We start from the raw sequence: 27,481 nt of genomic DNA, 5'->3' as shown, positions 1-27,481 counted from the left end.
CAAGGTCAAAGATTAGAGGAGCACAGTTACCTGAAGGCTATATAGCAGCCGGGTTAAATTCTGTATCGCTTGTATAATCTGGAAGGTAAGATCATAAGCGTCAAATTCTTGAAAAAGCACTCGTTGTCCGAAAATAAAGAGAGAATGAGGATATATTTCAGGTGCGTAGAGCTCACCTCTGACTGTGAAGAAACTGGGAAACTTCTATATTCCACCTAAAATATGTAAAAAATAAGAAAATGAATAATCGCTCTTCTTCTGCAAAGCTAAACTTAGTGTTCCAAAATGTACGACCTCAGGTAAATCACTTCACTCCCTCTAAGCTCTTCTATAGTGACCATCTTTCTTGGCAGAAATCAAAGCCTACAGAGTTAAACCACCCGATGAGAGCCCCATCTGTGCAAACTCTGCATTTGAGATCTATGGCAACTTTTCACCCAAACACCCCTCGAAGAAAACAACAAGGGATGACAGTAAGGAGGCTCTGCGCTCTCTCAGTAAGTGACAGTATTTACCGTGGGAAACCACACTGTCAACTGAGCTCTCTGTGCCCAGACTGAAGTTGGCCCTCAGGCCAGGCTGGCTCCCTGCATCCTGGAGGCCAGATTTGGAAACTCGAGGACATCATGCCTAAGTTCTAGCTCCCTGTCTCCATGTTTAAGATTCACAAAGCCAAAACAACAAGTGGTTGGGAGAGGAAACCCAGACCCAGGGGTGGCCCAAGGGTCAGCACCTAGCTGGCCTGCTCCAGATCCTGCTCTGAGCTCACTGGAAGCATCATGTGATGGCCTTAGGAAGAGCACTATCAGCAGAGGCTGTGAGAGAGGCTGGAGACCATCTGCTCCTGGGGGATGGGGGTCTATGTTTCATTCTTTGTCTCCCTAATGCACACATTAGAGACACATGTGGACAGTGAGGATTTCCAGTTTCCAGAATTGAACTGAACATTTGTCTATTCATTTATTGCCTGTCTTCTTTCACTAGGATGTAAGCCAACGAGTAGCAGGACGTCTTATGTGTATTCAATGCTCTGTCTACAAATTTAACAGTGATGCCCAGCATCTAATGGACATCCACACTCCATTGTATAAATAAATATTGCATACCTGCTATGTACTCCACTCCTTGTGCTATGGGAGATCACCAGATTCCCTGCCTTCCTAGAGCCTATAGTCCCTGGTACCTTGCTTGCTCTTATCTGAGCAGCTTTAATTTGAAGCCACAAGAACCAGTCAGCTGTGGTAATGTTCTCAGGTTAACTCTGGACTTGTTAAATTCAATTCGTTCAGGCTGGTGAAACTTTGAGATCTCCAGATAGGCAGATTCCTCCCTCACACTCTTCCCCATACTGCCCATCAAAGATTTCTTTACTGAGCAGAACCTCAGGAAGGACAAAGGATGGAAAAGGATATGAAGTTTAGAGTTATTAGACCTGTGCCCAGAACCATGCCACCACCACCATACTGGGCTAAGTACCCCCATTCTCTAGTGAGTTCTAGAGTTCTATTTTTGTAGTTTTGTCCCTGGTTCACAGTCGTTACCTTTGTAATAAGAAAATCGTATGCTACAGAATTTTTATACTCTATACAAATTAGAAACATAGAAATGAGTTGAATCATGCTACATGCAGCTGGTTATTCCCAAGAATGGCTAAGTTTGATACCGGACAGAAATTTTTAAGGTCCTATTTTTCATGGAGGTGGTGCGCCACCTTGTGGTGTGTGCTCATAACTGCAGCTGGTGATTGACACACGGGGTATTTTTCTGTCTGCAGCCCAACTTTTGAACATTCCAGTAAAAGAATTTTTTAAACCTTACCTGATTAAAGAAGCTAATTACAAAATATCCATCACACACTTTTTCAAAAGTTTGATTCCAGGTGATCCTGCCCTATTTGTCAGTTCGTTTTCTCAATTAATTTCTCTTATTAAAATTCCTCCAGATAGATTCACCCAATGAGGGACCTACACATCTCATTTCACTTACCTGTGACTGAACCATGGAAGGAAAAAAGACCTTAGTGGTGGGAGCCACCACGATCTCCAGTCAAGAAAAAACTATTTCTAACTAACAGTCCTCCTTCTCTCCCTCCCTTCCTCTAGGACAAAGGGCAATTGGAAGCAACAGACTGAAAAGTGAAGTCCACACTAAAAAGGAGGAAAAAAGTAGGAATGTTTTAAGAAGAAATAAGTCAGAAAGCTTACAGTCAAGCAGAATAACATATCGCAAGTTTTTAAAAAAAATACTAAATCATAGCCATATCTACTATGGATTTTTAAATTTTTGGACTTGGTGTCCCCAATCATGTAATATATGCAAAAACATAATATATAAATTATGACATAAATATATGACATATGTCATTTTTCCACATTAGCACATATTGGTATCTGGTAATGTACCTAATTTGATGTTAGATAAAACTGAAACTCTTGAGCCCCAGCCAACCCCGGGGAGGCCAACTAAGCCACCTCCCAAAATCATACTCTTATTCCCAATTTCTGACCTCCCAGGTCCATCTGAAGTGAAAAGGAAGTTTCCTGCATTTAGTGTTTTAATCAGTTTCACAGTCTACATGTAAACCATGTCCAAAAAAAAAAAAAAAAAAGGCATTTGGAACCAGTTTGCCCCAAGCAAAAATTGGTCAGGTTGATTAAAAGTCTCACAAAAAAGAAGGTGACCACGTGGGTGGAGAGAGGAAAACAATCTGAAATGAGAGGAAGGTAAAAGAACGTGAAAGCAGCAACAGGAGTCCAAGTCAACATTATTTCTGCCACTCAGCGCCACCTGGTTGCCTAAGGACGCCGCCAGATGCCAGGACTGCCTCCAGGCCAAGCACTGTGAAGTACAGCGGGTGAAAAGCTAGAGCTTTGCAGGGAGGAAAGCAGAAGGGAGACCAGAAGTAAGAGTGCGCAGACACACAGGCATTCGAGTTTTAAATCCTTTTAATAACTTTGAAATCGTTTCTTTGTTTACACCTACATGATATAGAAAGAGCAAGAACATTCTGAGAAAATTTAAGTTAGAAAGGTTAAATAAGAGTACTGAAATTGAGAACAATTGAGGAAAACACTTTCATACCACTCACTGCCATGGACAGACCAGGACCCGAGGTTATGTTACTACACAAAGTAACTGGTGTCATTTACTAACAAAGCAGTTCACAATACCTTCTCCCCTGCATCAGAGACCGCCAAGTCGGTTCCCACACCCTGGGTGCCAGGATCCACATCCCAACAGCCTCTTCCTCCTGTCCCTTCTGTGACTAGTGCTGGAAGCACACCAGTGAGACAGAAACAGAAAGGACATCATCAAACATTGGCCAGCGCACGGGGTTCCCGTGTGCACAGCAGACACGGATTTCAAAATAAGAAACACAAAACCACACATATTACATACTCTCATACAAGGGGCCAAAACAGTGCAGAGCGCAGTGTCCCTGCCCTCAGGGAGCGTACATGCTAAGAGATTCCACACTGACAAATGGCATCAATTATCACCCATCTTTAAGTTTTCTTTCTTGCAGAGAGGTGCTCGTGTGATGTTGGCGATACCAAGAGGGAGGACCGTACGTCTCACTTTGGCTTACTAGGAAAAAGCCACTGGGGAGAAGGGAATTGAAAACAGGCACTGTGCAACTAAAGCAAGGGCTGGCCGAGCCAGGTCTGAGCAGACAGCTCGACTGATAGGCTCCTTGGTGGCCAGTGTAAGAGCAGCAGACCATAAACAAGGCTTAGAAGGGGGGATCCAACAACGGGAGGGAAACATCTTTCTCAGCAGGGTCACGATGGCTAATACTTTACCACCTCACAGTTGTACAAATAGGAACCTGTCCCTGTCTCCAAATAACTTTTGAAAAACAATTTCCAAGTGTTTTTTTCTCACAATACTTGCTTATACTCTAGATTCACAACTGTAAATACTGTATATTTAACCTACGAAACACAGAAATATTTCTAGTTCAGAAGTATTTTCAAGAAAAACAGATTTCACTCCATCCGTTAAATCTCTGCGGGTGTGATTTTATTTCTTTGCCCACGTGAACTCAGTTAAAACTTGCTATGCTCACCTTACACTGATTTAAACTAGACTTTCCAAAACACTTTCACACAAAAACTTATACTGGCACCATGTCCGAACGGTGCCCTGGCAAAATATTCACTTTGTGACACACGGTGCCATCTTGAAACATTATTAGTGATGGAGGAAATACATTTTCTCCTTCTCTAAATGAAAGTCCTCTAGGACTCCAAAGGCCACTTCTATTACAAAGAATTTTTTGTTTAAGCGGAAACTGCTTCAAATTATATCAGCTAAAAATTAAGTTCTTTTTGCCCAAGCCGGTCAATGCTTTTCACTTATAGTGAAGGGACGTTTTATAGAAATGTATCTGTCACCCAGAAAATGGTTCCACTACTGGGTATTATACCTACTTCTTAGAGAGAGACCCAAGGCATTACCAAAGAGTTAGCCATTCTCTCGCTCTTCCTCCTCCCCACCCCATGGCAACGAGGACCACCAAATGGGCAAAGCAGCTGATGCCAACCCAAGTGATCAGGTCCTTCCATTCCTTATTCAGTTTCAGAGATCCAGAATTTTGTAAGGAGTAGATTATATTCATCCATCTGAGTAGGTATACTGAGGACTAAAAATAGAAGGTCTTGCTTGGTCTATGACCTCAGATTGGCATGGGCTTGACTCACAAGGACCCAGTCCTGAAAGTTCAACAAAGAACTCACCCATTAGTGATAGGACCTCGTTTAGGAAGAGTATTTTGCCCCCACCAACCTTATAAAGGGAATCCAATTCCTATAGCACCAGGCTCCCATCCAGCCCAGGAACAAACAGGTCTTCGGGGGTTCAGGACCCTACCAACCTGCCCCTGTCCCTTCCCTACATGAATCCTGGTATCAGGGCAGCGTAAACGGCCTCTCAACGGTTTTCACAGATGTAGTGGGTGTCTCTGGGTACTGCCCCCAGTCATGGGAGATATGGGTACAGACAGGGAGAACCTTCACTGCCTGGTCTCGAGGGAGGGAAGGTGCAGCCCAGTGCTCTGAGCAGCTGCGGGAGCCATGTGGAGCCTCCCCAGCTGTCCCTGGGGTGAGGCTGAGAGCAGCAGATCCCTCCTTGTATTTTTAGATGGAACTCCCTCAATGGCATAATGAGTTTCTTCTTTTGAAAGGAAATCACCCAGGGCAGTACAACTCCCCTGATGAATCTGGGCTGTGTCAAAATGAAAAACATGTGCAGTTTCTGAAAATAGAAACGCAGGAGAGGATTAAGCAAAATTTGAGAGGACAAAATAATTATTAGTGCTGATCTCAAAAAAGTTCAGAGTTTTAAAACTGTACTGCCTCCATGTATCCTAATTAACCCACGGATGTTGTTAAAGAAATTAGGAGACAATTTAATCCTCCAATCTCCCACTAACAAAGACACTTTGTCTTGTGCATAATAAGGCCTGGTGGAAATAAGGTTTTTATCACCCAAAAACAATCAGAAATACGCTCTTATCTCAGAAACCTGTAGGGAATGAAATATTCAGCTCCTACATACAGCAACATCATGAGGTTCTGAGAAATCACCTAATTCTCTACATGACATTTTTCTGTATTTAAAATATACTGAAACGGTGCCTTTAACAAATGAATTCTGACCTGAACTAAAGTGAATGATGACAAAGATCAAGAAATTTTTTTTTGGCACTTCTGGGGGTGCCTGGGTGGCTCAGCCATTAAGCGTCTGCCTTCGGCTCAGGTCATGATCCCAGAGTCCTGGGATGGAGCCCCACATCAGGCTTCCTACTGAGTGGGAAGCCTGCTTCTCTCTCTCCCACTCCCCTTGCTGGTATTCTCTCTCTCTCGCTGTCTCTGTCAAATAAATAAATAAAATCTTTAAAAAAAAAATTTTTTTTTGTCACTTCTGCCTTTAACCACACCACCAAACCGTGTGTCTGTGGGAATGTGTTAGATTCTAACTTTCTGGGTTATGTTTGCTCAGTTGACGCCTCTGAGTTTAAGTCAAAGGACTTGTTCTTTCGTGAACTGCAGGGACTCATTTTCAAAAAAACCCCCAAAGTTTAAAAGTTATTTCACAACCATATTCCAAATTGTATTCCCTAAGTCTTATCAAAGATGAGGCAGGGTCAGCTTTGGAAAAGGTAACAAAGCGTGCCTGGGTAAGAAAGCGCCATCACCCACCAACTATTCTTGAAATCCTTGCCCTTGGAACACCGGTGTCATTATCATATGTAACTTAGGCTAGCTTATGGATTCTCAGGTTTTCTCTAATTTAAACAATACATTAAGTCTCCTCCAAATAGAGACAGAGTCATTGCCTTCATTTCATATGACCACTGTATGTTCCAGAGGTTGTGCTCAGGCTCACTGCAGAGGCCTGAACGTTCACTTACAAGCTGGAGACGATCCTGGCTCTGCGGGGGGACTCCGCGCATCCGTAAAGGCAGGTTCTCCAGAACCTTCCTCGGATGACTGACAGGCATCGCCCGTTTGTGAGGCCTTCACTGCAACCCGGAGGCTCTCAGCTAAGAAGAAGGAAAAAGAATATAAAATTTAAAAACCAAATATACATGGTTTAATCTAGATCAAGGGTTGGCAAACTCTCTTTGGCCTGAGTCCGGTTTTATACGGCCCAGGAGCTAAAAATGGTTTTTACATTTTAAAGAGTTGTTAAAATATACACACAGGCACCCACACATGCACAAAGAAGAACGTGTCCCAGAAACTGTATGTGGCCTGCAAAGCCTGAAATATTTACTATCTGGCTCTCTACAGAAAAAAAGGTTGCCAACCTGCAGTCTAGACCAATACTTTGAGCACCATGTTATGACAGAAAATTAATAAAAAGATGCACTGTATTTAAAAAATCTCAAATTTAACTTTCAGTACATTAGCCTGCTGAAAAACTTCCTGTAATTCAATTAATTCAAACATGATTTTAGGTATAAAGATTTTAAAACATACTATCAGAAACATTAGCTCTTCTTCGAAAGAGAATTTCCCCAACTGTGCCTTAAAATATATAGATTCCCAATCATAACCTACACCTACTAGATCACATTCTCCAAGGGAAAAGACAAGGAATTTGCATCTTCAGCAAGCACCAAAGGCTACTCTTAGGATCTGGTAAGACTGGTAAACACCACACCAAGAAAGTCATGTTTTTATTTACAATAAATGCTTTCAACAAGCATGTGGAATGGCATAATTTTAAGGACCCTACAAATATTTCTAAAACATTGTGTCCAATGTTTGAATAGCAAATACTCATTGAGCACCTACTCTGTTCCAGGAGCCACTGGGCATCTGTAACTAATGAGGGGAGTCTGCAGACTGGAGGAGAGAACACAACACATACGTAACTGTAACAAGGTAGCGAGGGGTCAGTGGTAAGTTCTACCACCCAGTTATTCGAGTATCACAAAACCTCCAGCAGTGCCAAGGAGCAGGGCAGTTACATTTGCCAGGGGGATTAGGAAAAAGTTCTTAAAGGAGATGAAAGGTGAGCAGAATCGTGAAGGATGACTGGGATTCCAGACGTAGAGAGAGAGAGGAGAGAGGAGAGCAGAAAAGCAGTCCAGTAGAGCAACGACCCAGGGAGACCATTCAAGGTGCGCTACCGAACTGTTTGGTTTTTTTCCCCAAAGATAATGACCTCATCCTGATTAAGAATTCCCGCTAGATCTCTGAGCCATGATTATCAATGGCTCGAGGTAGATCAGGAAGTACCTCAATTGCTCTGCGCTCTCTTGAGCAGCTGGGTCCCCTGCTGTTCCCCAGCACCTACATCACGCGGTGGGCCAGAGGAATGAAAGCAAGGGACGTAAACCGGGGAGTGATGACAGTTCTGATGGGGGTGAGAGCCACTGGCTAAAATGGAGAGGGGGTGACTTACTCGACAGAGACATCATCAAGGCCAATGAGAGGGTCGCTGGTTCTCATCAACCCATTCAAAAGTACTTCTAGCTTTATTTCTAAAATACACCTTGCACCGGTCCACTTCCCTCTACTTCCACAGCCAACATTCCTGGGTCTACACCAAAGACCCAACACCCCTCATCAGCTTGTGTAGTGCCAACCACCCACCTCCATGCAAACTGGTCTCCCTCCCTCTCCTGCCAGCAGCCGGCCCTCTTCTCAAGACATACGATGGTGCCACAGCCATGATTAAAAGCACCCAGTAACTTTCCATCGATTTTGGAATAAAATATCTATTTTTTTAACCAGAGCCTGCCAAGATCTCTCTCTGCCCACCCGCACCACCTCACCTCATACGCTTCCCTGCCTGCTGCCACCCACCTTCCTTCTTCCCTTGAACATGCCAAGCTCCTTCCACAGACAAGGGCAATGTCCTCACTTTCTCCCTGCCCAGGAATGGTCCTCCCCTGGGTCCCCAGACACCTGGCTTCTTCTCATCTTTCGATTCTCATCTCAAAAAATCATCTCCCCAGAGAGGTTTCCCCTGACTTCTCTAAAGCAAAGCCTTCACCTCAGCCCAATCTTATTTTCTTGTGACTTCGTGAAATTATTTTGTTTCCTTGTGTATTGTCAGTCTTCCTCCACTGTAAGTTTTTATTCCCCCTCCTTTTTTTTCATTTAAGTGCAGCTAACACACAATGTTACGTTAGTTTCAGGTGTACAAGGTAGCAATTCCACAAGTGTATACATTAGGCTGTGCTCACCACCCTGTAGCTACCATCTGTCACCGTGCAATGTTACACAGTGTCATTGACTATATTCCCTATGCTGTACCTTTTATCCCGGTGACTTAGTCCATAACTCACAGCCCATATCCCACTACAAGTTATAAAATGTATTAACTCTTTCTTTAGGACCGACTACAGAGCACAGGGTATATGCTCAATGAATACTGAATGAATGAATGAAAATGAATGGATGAATGAATGATTCCACCAGTGGACCCAGCTTCAGACAACCTCTATGACCTTCTTAAGACCTTGGTTTCGTTATCAAACAAAGGTGATAGAATGCCATGATTTCTAAATTCTCCTCCAGAGCTGATGCTCCGCCATTCTTTTTTTTTTTTTTTTAAGATTTTTTATTTATTCATTTGACAGAGATAGAGACAGCCAGCGAGAGAGGGAACACAAGCAGGGAGTGGGAGAGGAAGAAGCAGGCTCCCAGTGGAGGAGCCTGATGTGGGGCTCGATCCCAGAACGCTGGGATCAGGCCCGGAGCTGAAGGCAGATGTTTAACGACTGAGCCACCCAGGCGCCCCATGATGTTCCGTGATTCTGAGCCAGAGCTTGGCAAACTCAGTCCGCAAAGGCCCGGATCGTGAACAGTTTAGGCTCTGTGGGCCACAGTTTCTGCTGCAGCTACTCACCATCACCAGTGCGGCAAGAAAGCAGCCATAGGTAATAGGTAAACAAGCGGGGCTAGCTGTGTTGCAATAAACCTGTATTCACAGAAACAGGTGGTAGGACACATTTAGTCCATGGTCTGGAATCTACCAAACAGCGTATGCATTCCTTCCCACCCTCTCAGGTGGCGGCTGCTTTCTCTCTCAAACCCATTGTCCCTACTGTCACTTCCAAAATATTATCCCCACTCCCCAACCCCTTTTTGCCTTTAATTTCATGCCATCAGATTACACCACTCACGACCCCTCCTTGTTGCCATTCATCTACAGATTCCTCGAACAATTTAGCATCTGGTGCAAGTTCTCTCCCTTCCCCAAATGCTACTCCCATCAAAGTTCTCAGGAATTGCCATTTTTATGAACATAGTCCATAGTCCACACTTTGTCCTCATGTCTCCTTGACTTCCTCATTTCCCCAATGATCCTATCCTGCACCCCACCTCAGCCACCCAGTCCCAAGGTTGTACCCTAAACTATCTTATTAGCCCTCTTATAGTCCATTCTCCACACAGCAGTCAGAGGGCTCCTTTTGGAACACACATGACATCACTCTGCTACTCAAACCCTGTAACGCTTCCCACAGTGTCTGTCAGAATGAAACCCAAACTCCTTACTTACCTCAGTCAGCACCGGGTAATGTGAGTGGTGGTTGGCTGTGACTCATCTACCACTCCGCACCCCTCCCTTCATTCTACCTCACGGTCCTCCTTGCTATTCCTCAGGTCTGGCATGAACCTGCCACAGAACCTTTGCATCTTCTGTTCTCTGTGTCTGGAACATTCTTTCCTCAGATGTCTACTTGGCTTTTTCATTTCCCTGTGTCTGCTTACGTATCACCTTATCGAAGAGGCCTTTCCTGGTCACCCTAACTCGAATACAACCTCCCTACACTCCATCGCTCTCTATACTCCCTATCCTGTTTATCTTTTGTTTTTGTTTTTTTTAAAAGATTGATTTATTTTACAGAGAGAAAGAGAGAGAGCGAGTGGTGGGGAGCAGCAGAGGGAGAGGGAGAGAGAGAGAGAATGTCAGGCAGACTCCCTGCTGAGCATGGAGCCCAAAGTGGGGCTCCATCCCAGGACCCTGAGATCATGACCTGAGCCAAAATCAAGAGTCAGATGCTTAACTGACTGAGTCACCCAGGTGCGCCTGTTTTTTAAGTAGGGTTCAGACTTCATTAAAATCTCCATTGAAGCGATTGTCCTCTATAGTTTTCTAAATAAAACTGTCTTTACTGTTTTTCTATTGAGTTATAATTAACATAGTTATATTAGTTGCAGCTGTACAATATAGTAATTCAACAATTCTATATATTACTCAGTGCTCATCATGGTAAGTGTTCTCTTAATCCCAATCACCTATTTCACCCTTCCCCCCTCACCCACCTCGACTCTGGCAACCACCAATTTGTGCTCTGTATTTAAGAGTCTTTTTTTGGTTTTTTTCTTTTTTTGATTTGTTCATTTGTTTTGTTTCCTAAATTCCGTATGTGAGTGAAATCATACGGTATTTGTCTTCCCCTGACTTATTTCAATTAGAATTATACCCTCTAGGTCCATCCACGTTGTTGCAAATGGCCAGATCTCATTCCTTTTTATGGCTGAGTGAGATTCTATTATCTATGTACACCACTTCTTTATCCGTTCATCTACTGAGGGACACTTTTTTGTCTTCATAGTACTTGACACAACCTGACACATCTATTTCCTTTTACTTTGCAATTTCTGGCGTATGAATTGTAGCACAGTTGGAACACCATCTTATGTTGCTATATGCTAAGCGCTAAAACCACAGGGCATGGTACACAGACGGTACTCAAACATTTTCTGAACTTGTTAAACCAAATAGTTTTGGAAGCAACTTACCTTCTCTCAGAGCTGCTGCTAGTAATGAGGCTGCCTGGGGAGGCTCTCCTGGGTCCGGTTTAATGAGGAGGTGAGGCTCTAGATGGACATCCTCAAATCCACTCAGTTCTCCAAGTTCAGCATAGATATGCAGCTTCTCCTCCAAATATGTGCAAATTTGTTGGTCTTGGTTACTGAGTATTTCTGTGAAATAGTATTTACCATGGAAGGTTATCAGATGAATACAGCAACTGTATGAAAATCCAAGCTCGAAGATAAAGACGTTCCTCATTAGCAAGCAGTATGGTCTCACAGGTCTAGTACAAGCTGTTGGGTGGGCCACAACCAGGTTCGAATCCTCATTATTCCACTTAGTGATTATAACCTCTAGCAAATGACCTAACAACTCTGAGCGTCCACTGTCTTTTCCGTACACTTACTGTACTCAGATGTTCGTTTCCTTTTCCATGCCCCTAACTCCAGAAAAACTTGCAGAACTATTCTTTGTTCAGGCTGTTTTCTATTAAGACTGAACACTAAGCTCAGGAATGAAAATTGAGGTGGCACCGTTCATGATGACTGATACCCACAAGGGAAAACAATGCAAAGGCCCAAAGCCACTCAGGCTTCAGCCCATCTTGGTTAAAACCAAACCTACTGGTTTATGTTTTTGTTTCTAAACATCCAATTTCCTTGACCATCTTTGCATGCATCATTTTCCTCTGATTCCAACATATCACATGATTCTTACAGTTTAAAGGGACCTTAACCAGCATCTAATCCAGGCGCTCTCAGTCTGCCTCAGTGTCACCTGCGAAGAGTTTTAAATACTGACACCCACAGCCACCTTCCACAGATTCTGAGTGAATTGGTTGAGCATAGGGCCCAGGCATCAGAATTTTTACAAACTCCCAAAGTAATCCTGATGTTCATTCAGAGATGAGACTCACTGAGCTAATCTAATTTCCTTAATTCACAGACTTGGAAACTAATGACCAGAGCTAATGGGCTCCTTGTCCAAAGTCACACAACTGTGACCTGACAGTGCTGGGACTGGATGATAACACTGCTGGATGGTGACCCCAACGCACACGGGGACCACGCTGCCCACGGTTCTTGCTTCCTACATATTATGCGCCTATTTTTTTTTTGAAATTGTTATGTATTTTAAATCACTAAGGAGGAAGGAGGGGGAGACAGTCACCTTATCTGAACACTCCTAGTGCCGATACTTTTTTATTCCTGAAGAGTGGTGGGTGGGCCTCAGGTACACAGAGTTGGATTAACCATTTCTTTACAACCTCCCACTCACAACATGTGGGCCTTCCCAACATCCAAGGAGAACACCACAGCCAGGGGATCAGAGATGTCTGCACGGTACCTTGACACTGCTGAATTCTGGCCACTCTTGCTTCAGCTTTCCGTCTCTCTTCATCAGATTCGCTTGTCCTTCCCCCGTCTTCTTCTGGGCAACTTTAAGAGACAATAGTCAAGACAGACAACTGAAACCAAATCCAAATATCTTTAAGTTCATTAGTAAGACATGGGGACTTGGCGGCAGCACTATTCAGAGAAGAAAAATTCAGCATAAAGAGAATTGTTCATGTCCTCTAGCCAAGATAACTGGCTCTCCCGAGTATATAAAGGACCTTGCACAATATGACATAGCTCTCAAAGTCAGAAGTACAGGATGACTCAAAAATTCCAACAAACACACATACACAAACACACACTCAGGTACCCACACCCCCACACCCTACTCTACCAACACTAGCACTCAGGGTAACTAAAATACTGTTTTGCTTTCTACTACATTTGGGTACTTCTTCATGGGACAGAGGAGAGGGAGCTGGAGGGCACAGAGGGTAGGGTGCCAGGCTGGGTGTGGTGCAGTGGAGGTGGAAGAATTTTATAAAGCATCACTCAAGATCAATCTAATCAAATTACCATGAAGAATGATCACCCTCACCCCATCTCGTTCATAAAAACTTATAAAACCACAAGTGATGAGAAGTAAATTGACTTAGAACACTTAGATCCACCAATCAAAAAATGTTTATTGAAGGATTCTTCAGAATTAGCCACAAAGAGAAACAAAAGGCATAGCCCCTGCCCTCGAGGAGCTTCCAATCTAATAAACGTATATACACAACAAGGGTAATAGCTACAAGGTGGTTTATGACAAGCACCGAGTAAACGCTTTATAGAGCAGATGACCAAGAATTTCAGGTAAGGAAGAGACCACTGGCACTGAAGAGGTCTTCGCGAAGGAGGGAAGCCATGAGCTGCGCCAAAGATGAGCAGGATTCATGCAGGCAGAGGGGAGGTAGGGCTTTACATGCAGGGTGGTGCAGGGAACAAAGCTGCAGATGAGGGGCTATCGGACGCGGGGGCAGGGGGTGGGGAGCAGACCCTTCTGGCTGAGGCCAAGGGTCCATGCAGAGGAAACATGGTTAGAATACTTTCCCAATTGGACAAGTCCGTTCCCTAGACTGTGGACAGAAGGAAATGTTACCTTTCTACTGCCTGTTGGATTCGTCTCATCCAGTTATTTCGTTCCTCCTTGGAGTTGGTATGAATTTCATACATCTCAGGACCCGCAGACGAAGCACTGATTAGAAACATTCCTCTTTCCTCATTGGCAACTTCTCTAGCAATAAGCTTCTGAAGAGAAATAACCGAAGGCTTCTGATCCTACAGAACAGAGGAAGATGTGCAGATAAAACAGCATCCGACCAAGACCAAAGGTCTCACCAAGCACGTCAGCTAAAGAAAGTGAGAGTACTAGGCAAATCATTTCACTTCGAGCTTTCAAAAGCGCTCTGGAAGTGGGTAAGCTCTCCAACAGAAGGGGTATGGTGAGGAGAGGATGGAGAAAAAGGATACAGGAAAATGTTTGTCCTTAAGAATGAGTGGCTTAAAAGGACAACTTTTAAAAAGACAGAACAATCAGAGCATTAAGAATATCAAAATGCCATCGTCAGCGGCTTGGGGGCTTTCCTAGGAGGGCATGGGGTAGCATATAGCATCTCGAATATCACAAGGAGACCTAAGAGCCCATCAAATTTAGCAGGGTTTAGAGCGGACCGTGAAAATGACAGTGAAGAGGGGCCGTGACCTCAGATTCCCTGAGCATAACCAGTGTCTTCTTTTACCATAGGACAGAGCACAGCGACTGAACTTCTGCCGTTCTGCCTGCGAACGCCCACCACGTGAGCCTTTCTAGGCAGGAATGGCTGACTCATCTTTGTACACCGAGAGCAGGCTTTCAATAAATGTCTGTAGAAATGGATTTAGCATAATTCCATCAGAGCGAAGAGGAAGAAAGGCTAACATTCGTCATACATGCCATGACTAAATCACCTCTTCTATGCACGTTTACTGCGATCTTTCAAGGTCCCACTCTCAGCACTGGGGATGATGAGTAAGGGAATACTACTAATCTGGGTAGGGAGCCGTAGCGGAAATAAACCAAAAGAATGCCTGCAGGAGATAAACAGTTTTGGGGGCTAAGTACGAAGAACTTTCTTTGGTTTGTGGCTTTCATCACTGTTTAGAGAGTCAGTAGCAGTACGTGGGTTGGCGTCTCCTTCACGGACTGAGTGATACCCTCACCCAGAACACGCCACTACAATCCTCACAGCTGCCTCCTTAGTGCTTCTGTCTGCCTGCCCAGCATCACACAGCTCTGCCACATCTAAAGTTGTGTGCAAGGCTGTACCTAGAATACCTCTTCAGCCCACTCTTCTCCAAGCAGCAAAAAACAAAACCAAAAAATAACAACTTTTTGAATACTGCCCTAATTAGGGTGAGCCCCTGAGCACTATTAATATCCTCCATTCAGTCATGGACATACTATCTAAGACCTCATTTGCTTTCCTTCCTTCCTTGCACAGACTTAGGCTCCTCAGCTTACAAGGTAAATGGCCTCTGTATAGAAAAGGCAGAGTAGGTTTAAATTGCTTCAGACATTAGCAAGGATGAAACTATCTGAACCAGCTGGCTAGTGCTATAGAAGGAGGAGAGGTGGTAGGTAAGGCCAGATATTTTTTTAAATGAAAAATACATAAGCAGGTAGAAAGTAGCATTAATTAAATCACCGTAAGAGGAGGAGACACCGGGGGCATATCCTTCATTATTCATATTAATCACACAAGAACACTAGAGATGATGACGAATTCAAATTAAATCTCTAGGAATGGAAATAACTGGTCTACCTTAGAAACAGACGTTAAAAATTGATCATGCCCAGGCCTCACCCAGACCGCAGAGATGTTTGGCTCCTGCCACAGTATTTTAAAAACTTTTTTTTTTTTTAACAGTTGCCAATATTTAAAAACTGGGGGTTTTCCTTTATTTATTTTTTAAAAAGTAGATTTATGGGTTCTTGGAAAAAGCAGACTGGCAATCCTGGGCCCATGTACTCATGTGAACACATGGGCTGTCGCTGAGTAATCCCTGCCTTCTGGGAGGCCATGTTCTCACAAGGTCACTACAGTCTCTAGCACTTGCTATGGGATCCTTGATCCCAAGCCCACTCCCAGTTCCTTCCTGTGTGTTTCCTGCCAAACCCTTGAGGCAGGCTGCCAGCCTCTGCCCCAGGGGAAGAGGAAAAGGAGCTGCTACATTTAGCCCTGTTGTCACCCCATCTCTGTCTCCATTTGGGATTCCACGGAGTGGCTGACTTTGCTAGGAATGCCATTCAAAATCCCACTGTGACAACAAGATCTTCAGACTGCTTCCTGTTTCAAACTTGAACTTGCACATCTCCAAGTTCCCTTGTCTTTTTTATTATTCGTTTTGAAGTTACCTTCTTTAATATTCAAGAGATCCTCCTGCACACAGTAGTGCAAGATTTAATGAACATATCTATTTTTTCCTAGTCATTTCATAAGATTTGGGTCCTACTCCCATTTCCAGCCGAGTCCTCTTTAAAAGCAAAATTCTCTCATAGGGACTCCATTTTTCTGCTGTTTTCAGCTGCTCATCTTCTGTCCATTTCCAAATTCATCCTGTCTTTCGTAACATGTAGTAAGTCAAGCGTTTCCTAAAGAAGTTTTTCTAACAGCACAAAGAGCAGAGAAACTTACCTGTGGGTGTTAGCAGGAAGCTAACTTTCTCCAATGCCAAGGAGAGAGCCAGGAAATCCAAACATTCTATAACCCTGGCTAATACAGCAATTCCCTCACGCTAATATAGCAATTCCCTCAATATAGCGTAGATTAGATATTTATGACTGGAGGGCTGTGCTAACTAAACTTCTGTGATGCAGCTCAAAACCATATCTTGAACAGTACAGTGCCCTTGAGTCCTTAAGGATAATGCTTCTATTTTGCTCCCTGACATGGACAAGGGCTTAGCTGGCTCTTATGAAAGCTGCTATGTATCAAGCTAACAACGCCATGAAACAGTATCGGCACCATCTCATTGTTGTCCAGAGCCAAACCCCTTCTACGGAGAGGAGCGAAGCTGAGGCCACCTTCATTCTGGCATTCGGTGGACTGCATTCCTAACATCCCACTTAATGGCAAACGTGGTCTAAGGCTGGCACAGATAACTCTGGAAGAGGTCACATAGGACGGGCAGATCCATATTTCAAGTAGTACCATAAAGTGAACATCACGCCTTCACCTCAATCTGTACGCTATGTTGTCCTAGAAAATAAGACAGTTGTCTTTACGCTGTGTCTAATCTTTGACTCAACAGCAGGTCACCTTGGCCTGTAATAACACCCAAGAAAGGACAATTTGCTTCTCCTTCAGCTCTCTGGTTTTGAACAAACTTTTGTTTCTATAAAGGTGTGGTGTGAATTTGTTTTCTCTTCTAGCATGGTCCTTACCTCCCACAGGACAACAAAATGGTTCCACCTTCCCCCTTTCTCTCCATTCACAGCATCCCAGATAATAGCACAGAGAGGCTGCTTGACAAATCAGTGGGTCGTCCTGAAATCTGCAGCATATACAGTTCGAATGCCTCAGAGCCACAGGGACTTGTTTAAGGCTCTTGCTATCCTCTGGAGTAGCTTTGTGAGGCTATCTCTGACCTTTATACAACCCGGCATCTGTGTGCTGATGAAACCAACGTGCCTATCAACAGGGTGAAGAAGCCTACGGGGCCAACCTGACAAGCACACACGGGCAGGTGAGGCACTCCACTGACCTTTTCCTTCCCCCAAATCCACCCCTGGGCAGCCATGCTTCTGTGTTTTCTCTGAATGGCATAACAGAAACTTCATTAAGCTCTGAATGTGCTAAAACCTGTTGGAACTGATGACATCTATTAGTGATTCCCGAATGTCCTGTCAATGGGTGACAAACAAAAACCATTTCAGAGAGCCACCAGTATAATGCCCACAGTGGTACTGCATCTCGGATTCTTTCCTTTAACAGGGCCTAATGTTCCATGAGGCTGACAAAATTAATTGATGACCTCTTCCTTCTTTAAGTGAGTCATTTTGGATTGCAAGACGCTGTGTAAAAAATGTTATAAAATACTGGTTTTCCTTCTAGTCTAACTCTGTGCCAGCCACAAGATTAATGTAACACACTATAAAGATAAATTTTACATGAATAATCTTAGTAATTAGAGTCATTATAGTAGAAACAAGAATCTTCTTTAAACTTTAGATACTACAATGGTGTTCTCTTGTTTGGCAGAAGGAACATCATGACAGTTATGAATGAGGCTAGCAACGGTACACCAGGGACAGACCAATGAAAACAGAACAAGATTCTGGAAGAGACCCACTGTTCCCAGCATTAACATCTGAGTGGCTGGGAAGGCATGGTCAGGAAGGGGGTGGGAGAGATCTGGAATATATACCAAGATAGCCAGATGACAGAGAGTCACTTGAGGGGCTTAGGCGAGGGCCTGTCCACCAACCAGTTCCAAGGTACTTCAGTATTTTTTACATTAACGATTGAAAACTGAATTACCAATTAGCAATTGAATTATCTGACTACTACTCCTGGCTATAAATCAACACTTCTCATGTTTGTTAAACCAAATGAGATGCTTCTTACTGAACACTGCAATCACCAATACTAATGGAAACATAAGGGGTACACTCCTGCCAATGGCTACTTAATTTCACAAGGACTTTCAGGCATTTTTCAAAGATATGTGGGACTCGACCCTTTAAAATATGCATCACATGGCCATATACTTACAACAGCTGCAAAGATGTATTTCTGGTCTTTTTCTTGTAAAAAGAGCAGCACATCAGTTAGCAGTAGAGCCAGGATATCTTCAAAGAAAAGATATCACTAGTATTAATGAAACAAACCACAGTTCAAATACCTTTAACAAATATTTTGATTTCATGATGGAAACTTCAATTTATTAAAAGTAAGAAAACTAAGATTCAGTCTAATTATGGAACTTTTATAAAAATGCCTGTATTTATGATAGCCAAAGAGAAACTCTACAGACAACTTAGCTTAGCTGTGTTTAAGCATGCATTTTTGTGTAACTACAGCTATAGCTATATCTCCAGCAATATTTAATCTGGAGCTTTCAAAATGGAAAAGAAATATCCAGGGGCGCCTGGGTGGCAAAGCGGTTGGGCGTCTGCCTTCGGCTCAGGGCGTGATCCCGGCGTTGCGGGATCGAGCCCCACATCGGGCTCCTCTGCTGTGAGCCTGCTTCTTCCTCTCCCACTCCCCCTGCTTGTGTACCCTCTCTCGCTGGCTGTCTCTATCTCTCTCAAATAAATAAATAAAATCTTTAAAAAAAAAAAAAGAAATATCCAATAAACAAAGGTTCTAATAGAATGGAGCAAATGCTTACCTTTAGAAAAAGAACCTTAATCGTAACTGTTAGAGGGCAGCTTCTGCCTTGAACTATGTATACAAATCTGTTGAATCATTCCATCTAGACCTGAGCGGAGTTTGCGATCTTACACGTCCCCCACAAATTGTTCACAGGACCCACCTTCACTAGCCGACCGTAGAGTTAGCAACCTGCTGATGTGATGCAAGGGACCAAGAGCAAAGGACTTGGAGCACAGGGGTCTACAGACTGGTTAATAATGTAGTTTGGTCACTGTTCTAATTGTGGTTCATGTTTAGTCCCAACACTGCTGATCAACAAATCCCACTTCAGTCATTAGCTGCAAACACCGTGAAAACTGGATAATCCTCCAAAGGGTTACCTCTGAGTTACCTTTGAGTAACGAGTTCCCTTGGAGTACCTAGAAATAAACAACCTCTTCCTCACTTATTGGAGGAAGTTATTAAGATACATTAAACACAGGGAGAGCAGACTGGGGGTTCTTAATCCTGGCTCTACAGCAGACTCATGTGGGGGCCTTTAGCATCCCTATGCATGGGCTTCATCCCCAGACCAATAAAATTAGAATCTCTGGGAGAAGACTTGAACATCAGGAATTTTGTTTAAGCTCCCAAGGCAGTTCTATAGTGTGTGATCAGAGTCGAGAAAGCCTGGATCAGGTAAGATGCCACCCACAGAATCAGTCCTTTAGTACTGAATAAACGGTTTTAGACTCTACCTAGTTTAGCAGAGTCAGGTTAATGCCTGTTAATGCCAAACAGTAGCACTGAGGAAGAGTTTGTGCCACTGCGAGCATGTATATTTCTGCATCTTGTTACTCAGTAAAAGAACACGACATTCAGAACTCATTTCTCCCCTCACTGGTGTGACAGCCCCCAGCTGGCTTGGCACACGGCCTCTAGGTGTGTAGGCGCACTGCCTCATTTTCAACACACTACATTTGCCAGAGTAATATTTCCGTGCCAACAATTAGCAGAAATCTCAGCTCCTTTCATTCCAATATCCCAAATTGCAAATTCATAAAACGTAGATGAAGGCTTTTGCTTGGGGCAGCAAACTCCCACCAAAGATATGTAGCATTTGCCTATTAAAGTCCACAACTTGATCCTTTCCCACTTCCCCAGGGTTTGTGTGTGTGCCTGCCATCTCTGAACCACTCTTCCTTTGAAAATCTGTCCTGCTAAATGAGTAACATATGTCAAAGGAGGAGAAACAATACCTTTGAAACGACCCGTAGCAGTTTTCCAGTAAACAAGGCCATCATGTAAGAGAGTCCTTTCTTTACTTATCAGTGCTTGCTTCCTGAACACATGGCCGTTTTTGAGCTTTGTGTAGGTTTTGTTTTCGATCTTATTTAGGATCTCAAGCCATTTTTGGTTTTTCTCATACTCGCTGACTTTTAAATCCACTGCTGCAATCATGTCTTTAATTAAGCACAGGGCTTTGCACAAGTCTTTATGTTCTTCACTTCCTTCTGCATGGGAAAAAGAAAGAACACTTAGAATAAGCCAGAGTGCTAGGAAGAGTATTTTTTTAGTTTTAAATGCAATTAAAATCATACAACAAAAATGTTGGATTAGGTTCACGTTATCACTCTGCACCTTTCCTCCCAAAAAGAACTGTTACAAGGTTTAATTATAAAAGATTTAATTATCAGATATGCTTCAGCTGAAATACTATCAGTAAGATGTCTGAGTTCTGAAGATTGGTCTGACCTGCCCCAACAGCACTGAATATGTCATGTACTAACCTACGCTTTCTGTCCACCTTCTCAGACACAGGTAATCAAGTAATCCCTTCACTGAATTTCTTAGAACTTAGCCAAGCTGCAGGCCCAGACGAGGGTCCTCTCATGAAAGGGAGCTGCAGGGGGACTTGAACAGGCCCCAGACTCATTTGCCTTCCTGTCTCCCTTCCTCCATAAAAAAAGGCTCAAAATGATACTTCGACATTTTCTCAACCTAAAAAAATGGGACAAAGGCACTGTGCCTAGTGGGTCAGCCATACTCATGGCAACAGTAGATAATCATTGATTTCAGGTGTTCCTCTTTAAAACACTGGCCATCTGTTTGTATCTCTCAATTATCTGAAGAAAAAGCTCTGGAGGAGTTTCTGGAACATCCTCCTAGAACTCCAGATGAAACTGAATTTAACTATTGTCTTATTGGATAATAAGAAACACCTAGTTCATGTTTATTGAGGCAAACTGAAGTGAAAGTTTCAAGAGTTAAGAAAGTGCCAGAAGAAGAGGAAAAAAGAAAAACTGGCAGAGAAAACAAAAGCCTACAGCAGCAGAAATCAACCCACAGAAACAGCAGTCAAGTGAGAGAGGGCATGTCCTCAAACAGTCTGAACATTTCCAGGTTCTCAATGTCCTACATGCATGAAGGTTGTTCCAGAAAATCAAGGAACAGATCCTGACAGGGATCTTTCACAAGGAAGATACTTTCTTTCTGTCTGCGAAAGCATCCTCTTTACTACACTTATCAACCTGCAAAAGGTTCTCCTTTCCAAAGAGCATATTTCATAAATAGGAAAGGGGAGTGAAGGACATCAAAGTTGAGTTACAAGGTAAGTTGGAGTGAGACCAAGAAAAGGCTCAGTTTTCTTTTGACCTTCAGGGACAAATTACTGTCTTGTGATGGTGGGCTACCCTAAGTGATGCAGCATTGGCCTCACCTGGGAGTCTTACTAGGGACCTTGGGTTCCACCCCAGACTTCACTGAAGCAGAATGTGCATGTAAAGCAAGATCTGCAGGAGAGGAGTATGCCTAACGAAGTTTGAGAAGCACTGCCATAACCAAGTCCCATAAACCAATGCTCCCAGGATCCAGAGAGAGCGAGAATGGACCATTGGTAAGGTCTGACCTAAGGAAGCAGTGTCCATTCAACCATCATGACAGCTATACCCGAAAAGCCCTGAGTCACACTTATCACTTCTGACACACAGTAGGTAATGACTGTTATTCATTCTACCAGGAATTCGGCATGGGATGATTCTTAGAGTAGCAGTAGCTGACCTAACACAATCTGGCACACTTTTGTCTTTGAGGTATTGTATTAAACTCTACCCTTAAGACAATATGAACATCGTACAACTGAAAGCCTTAATTCTGTTTTCATTATTTTGCTGAGAACATTTATGAGGCTTTTCTCTTCGTATGGTGCTTATATTTTCTTTTATATTGAATTACAGGGAGAAGTAAAGATGGAATACAAGGAACAGAGGCTACCGTTCCTGCCTGAACTTAGTTGTTAATGTGACTGAAAAAAGGAAACACTAATTCATATATTTCTGTGTGCCTAGACCGCTTCCCAAAAAGAGGATGTTAGAGGTTGACTTTTTTAGAGGGGGCACTTAAGAGCTCATTACCCCTTTCATTACTTCCAAGGCAACTGGTCATAACAAAGGTAATAAAAACAGCTCCCACTTAGTGAGTCCTTTGTTTACAGCAGGCTCTGCACTGGGCATTTTATGCAACAATCTCATTTAATCCTCACAACAATTCCCCGAGGATTAACTGAGGCTCCTTTAACGAATGTGCCCAACCAATGAGTTGCAAGACCAAGTATATGCAATGGCAATACAAGTTCACACGATTCTAAACCCAAGCCCTTGTTAACCTAACATGCTACCCTCCGACCAATAATTTACTCAAGATCAATAAGCTAGCTGGTGGAACAGGCATTTTTATTTAATCGTTCACTGCACTGGTATGTTTCTATTTATTGATAGCCTCTACTGTACCAGTCACTGCACTAGGCATTCAAGATCCAGCCGTGAAGCAGACAGACACACGCCTTCTCGATCCTTCAGGAGCTTACGGTCCAGCCATGTGCATTACCAGCTTCTTAAAAGATGCCTAGATGTTACCCCTGGAACTTGATGAACTCACAGGGTAAAAAATAGCTCCCTCAGAAATCATTCTCAAATCTAGTGATTCACTGCTTGGAAGATGTGACATCTGGTGATAGGATCCATGGGGTATGTTTCATGAGACTACTGATAAAGTAACAGGAAGATGAGGAAGCAGAGGCATTAAGAAGATCCAGACACAGGGAAATTGAAGATGGGAGAGGCAGAAGCAAAGTATGAAGAACGCTGCTTGGCTTGTGCTGCCTGGAGCAATTCAGACTACTGCCCGAGCTACACTATAAAGCATAACGTCTCAAAACGGACCCAAATCCTAAGGCTCTAAAAGTTTTCCCCTTGGGGCGCCTGGGTGACACAGCGGTTAAGCGTCTGCCTTCGGCTCAGGGCATGATCCTGGCGTTATGGGATCGAGCCCCACATCAGGCTCTTCTGCTATAAGCCTGCTTCTTCCTCTCCCACTCCCCCTGCTTGTGTTCCCTCTCTCGCTGGCTGTCTCTATCTCTGTCGAATAAATAAATAAAATCTTTAAAAAATAAATAAATAAATAAAAGTTTTCCCCTTAATCAACAATCTTCATGAATCACAGGCCACTAGCATCTGTATCTGTTGATGACACCTTGGCTATGTTTAAAATCAATGCAAGAGGCAAATGTTTATCCCAGAAGCCACAACTCACCCTTTGTGTATTGCAGAATCCTTTCCACCAGGACAGGATATTTTGTGATGCGCTGGGTGACCAGTAGGATGCACTCTGGAATTCCTCGGCGTCGAGCCAAGAGATTACTATTTCGAAGCTTTAAAAAAAAAAAAAAAAGAAACACACACACACACATTTTTATATACACAAACTATTTTCTTTAGGAGTTTAGTAATACAAAGAATCTGCCACTGTATCATTCTATTCAGATAAACGTAATATGCATTATCATTGATTAAAACTTGATTCAGTATCATTAAATCACACACTTTGTCATTAATCTCTCAATAGCCTGACGACTCTCCAAGATTAAGAAGTTTCAAGTTACACTGATATATTTGCAGTTAACTCCAAAAGTAAGCAAGTTTCACTAAGTGTTAAGATTTATGAAAAGCACAAGTTCTGGAAAATATTCATGAATCAAAGTTACATTTTGAGTGTGAGTTTGCAATTTACTGTTGGTTTTTCTAACCATTCTTCCTCTACACCTGTTATCATTCATTACAGCACTTACAGTTACCTCTAATCAGGTCAACTTTTTGCCTAAAAATTTCATAGTATTCTTTAAGTTTTCAAGTTCTCAATATTCATGTATGCAGTGTGGGGGAGGGGGGAGTCTGCTAACATTCTCAAAATAAAAGGAAAAAAATGTAGAGTCCATGGAACTCTGAAGGACAAATTTCTTCAGCACATAAACTGGACACCAAAAAATAAAGGAGATTTAAAAGATAAAACTCTGATACACAATATGTCAACTTTAGTCAGATTCTGACTTAAGCAATCCAACTTCATTTCATTTTTTAAGGAAATCTGAATATTGACCAGCTGTCTGAAGATACTAAAGAATAATTCTTAACTTATTAACATGACAATATATTTGCAATTTTTAAATTTTTTTAATTTTTTTTATTATATTATGTTAGTCACCATACAGTACATCCCTGGTTTCTTATCTTTGCAATTTTTAAAAGATGCATTGTGTAGAGATACATATTAAATACATGTGAAATTATATGATGTTCTGGATTTGCTTCAGAGTAATCCAGTGGGGGTGGGGTCAGTTCTGTATTTTTACTAAGGTTCTTCGGATTTATCACTTCTCAGGACATAAAATGACAACGCAGGATATTACAAAGGTGCTCAGAAGCTTGGAGGACACTTTACAAATATAAGATACTAAAGGAAATGATTTGGGAGAAATATTTTACTAAGACAGAAAAAGAGACTTTCCATCTTTGCCACAAGCCTATCCCTTTCTTCTCCTTCCCCTGAAAATCAGTACCTAGATATAAAACTTGTTAAGGTCATGTAACAAGAAAGCATGAACTATTTCCCCATGCTAGCTTACCACTTTGCAATAGTTTAAAAATACTTGCCTTAATAAAATTCTGAAACTTTTTATTTTGTTGGAGTTCTTTAAAGAGGCTAACAGCTTCTTTGTGATGGCTACAGAATTCTCCATATATTTTCTTCATTTGATTTGCATTTTCTTCTGAAAACTGAGAATGACATTTCAATAATGGTTTATAAATTTAATTCTAAACACTGAAAAGAACATGCAATTTTCATATATTTCAATATATTCTCAGCAAATAAAGAATAAACATGAAATTTCTAAACACAATCCCTTCTTTCCTCCAGACACCTTTTAAATTAAACTAAGAAGTTGCCAAGAGGTAAGGGGAAGACATCACCCTACTGTGGTTAGGCGGTATTGAACTAATTCAATTACCAGCCAAATGAAAAACACTGGTTACCTTTTATTCTTTTTTAGGTGTTTGTGCAACTTATCATTTCAACTTATTGTCTTATTACTTTTATAGACTGAAGAAAAACTACTTCACAACACTTGGGGGGTGCTCAAGAAGGGTTACCTCTCATAGGTTGACACTTATATTGGTGAACTGATCATGTCCATGGACTCAGTCCTCAATTCAGAATTTGATTTTGTCAACACATCACAAATGGGTCAAGAAGCAGGTAAAAGGGAAAGGTGAATAATCAGAATGGATTACTGATGGACTTACTAACTGATGGACCAAAGTAGAGATATGGGCTGGATATTTCAATAAGTTTGACCTATGGAAACATCTCTGTAGAAAAATCTAGATGGGAACCAAATCAGATTCATAAGGTGGTATGGAGGGAACAAACTGAATTACTTGACTGCCAATGTTTCAGCCTCTGCCACAATCAATATTATTACAACAGAAACCAGAACACACTCACCTAGTCCCTGACAAGTACTTCAACTTTACATCACCATCTCTGATCTTTTCATCTTTGCTTACAGTTTTAACTATGTTTGAGCCCAGTATGTCCCAAGAGCTGATTCTTAAAGTACCGATGATTGTTAAAAACAAAAACAAAAACAAAAACACCCCAAATCTAACATAGTACACATAGGCCTTCCATGCTGACAACCATACAATGCTGGTGAAAAAAATCAAAGATATAAATCAATGGAGAGATATATCATGTTCATAGATTAGAAGACTCAACATGGTAAAGACATCAATTTTCCCAAATTGATCTATAGGTTTAATGCAATCCTCATCATAATCCCAGCAAGTTTTTAAAAAAATACATATTGACAAGATTATTGTAGAATTTAGATGGAAAGATAAAATAATAGAATAGCTAAAAACAATTTGGAAAAAAATAAAGTAGGACTCAGTCTATCCAATTTCAAGATTTATTATATAGCTACAATAATTAAGACTGTGTGAAAGGATAGACACATAGATTAGTGGAACAGAGCAGGAACCCAAAATGCCCAGTGGATTTTTGACAGAGGAGCAAAAGCAATTCAATGGAGGAAGGATGGTACTTCCAACAAATGGCATTGGGGCAATTAGACATCCATAGACTAAAAACAAAAAGTGAATCTTGACATGTGGCTCATATCTTAAAAATTAACTCAAAATGGATCACAGACTTAAATGTAAAACATAAAACTGTAAAATGTTTACAAATATAAATAGGAGAAAATCTTTTGACATCTCAGGCTAGACAAAAAGTTCTTAGACATGAAACCAAAACCATGACGTTTAAAAGGAAAAACTGAAATAATGGACTTTATCAAACTTAAAGAATGAGAAAACAAGTTAAAGACTTAAGAAAATGTTTGCAAATCACATATCTGACAAAGGACTAGGATCTAGAATATATAAAGAAATTTCAATACTCAACAGTAAGAAAAAAAACAATCCAATTAGAAAATGGGAAAGACATGAGCCAACCTTTCACCAGAGAGGATCTACAGATGACAAATAAACACATGAAATATGTTGAACATCATCCACTATGGGGGAATTATAATTTAAACCACAGTGAGTTATCCATATACATCTTTCAGAATAGCTAAAATAAAAAATAGTGACAACACCAAATGCTGGTGAGGATGCAGAGAAACCGAATTACTTGTACAATGTTGATGGGGATATAAAATAGTACAACCACTTTGGAAAACAGATGGCACTTTCTCACAAAATTAAGCATGCAACTACCATACAACCCAGAATTTGGGACACCCAGACATTTATCCCAGAGAAATAAAAACTTAAGTGTGCACAAAAATCTGTACATGAATGTTTAAAATTAGCTTTACTTCTTTTTTTTAAAGTTCTTTTATTAAGTAAACTCTACACCCACTGTGGGGCTCAAACTCACAACCTCAAGATCAAGAGCCTCACACTCTACCAACTGAGCTAGCCAGGCACCCCAAAACAGCTTTACTTCTAATAGCCAAGAATGAGAAACAACCAGATGTCCTTCTACAAGTGAATGATGAAATAAACCGTGGTACTTCCATAGCCCGACTACTACCAAACAATAAAAAGGAAGGAACTATTGATACACACCATCACC

General features: G+C 42.0%; 1 protein-coding gene across 5 annotated transcripts in view; it reads right to left on the bottom strand.

Moving 5' to 3' along the window:
• Window positions 1-27,481, bottom strand: part of ARHGEF28 (Rho guanine nucleotide exchange factor 28) — a 314,186-nt gene that overhangs the window by 35,541 nt on the left and 251,164 nt on the right. For all 5 annotated transcript variants that reach the window (XR_004624098.1, XM_034656360.1, XM_034656358.1 and 2 more), the window contains 11 exons: window positions 24,988-25,110; window positions 23,591-23,708; window positions 20,260-20,514; window positions 18,419-18,495; window positions 13,765-13,943; window positions 12,631-12,722; window positions 11,271-11,453; window positions 6,416-6,547; window positions 3,171-3,271; window positions 177-215; window positions 31-78 (listed from right to left, as the gene is read on the bottom strand). Coding sequence is in view for 4 of the 5 variants with exons in the window: in XM_034656360.1 (XP_034512251.1) it covers window positions 31-78; window positions 177-215; window positions 3,171-3,271; window positions 6,416-6,547; window positions 11,271-11,453; window positions 12,631-12,722; window positions 13,765-13,943; window positions 18,419-18,495; window positions 20,260-20,514; window positions 23,591-23,708; window positions 24,988-25,110 (1,347 nt within the window). In the remaining variant the exon portion in view is untranslated. The remainder of the gene's footprint in view (window positions 1-30; window positions 79-176; window positions 216-3,170; window positions 3,272-6,415; window positions 6,548-11,270; window positions 11,454-12,630; window positions 12,723-13,764; window positions 13,944-18,418; window positions 18,496-20,259; window positions 20,515-23,590; window positions 23,709-24,987; window positions 25,111-27,481) is intronic.

The sequence above is a fragment of the Ailuropoda melanoleuca genome, chromosome 3 (assembly GCF_002007445.2).
Source record: "Ailuropoda melanoleuca isolate Jingjing chromosome 3, ASM200744v2, whole genome shotgun sequence".
Classification (NCBI taxonomy): Eukaryota; Metazoa; Chordata; class Mammalia; order Carnivora; family Ursidae; genus Ailuropoda; species Ailuropoda melanoleuca.
The sequence above is the reverse complement of the archived record's forward strand: the minus strand, read 5'-3'. Positions and strand labels throughout refer to the sequence as shown.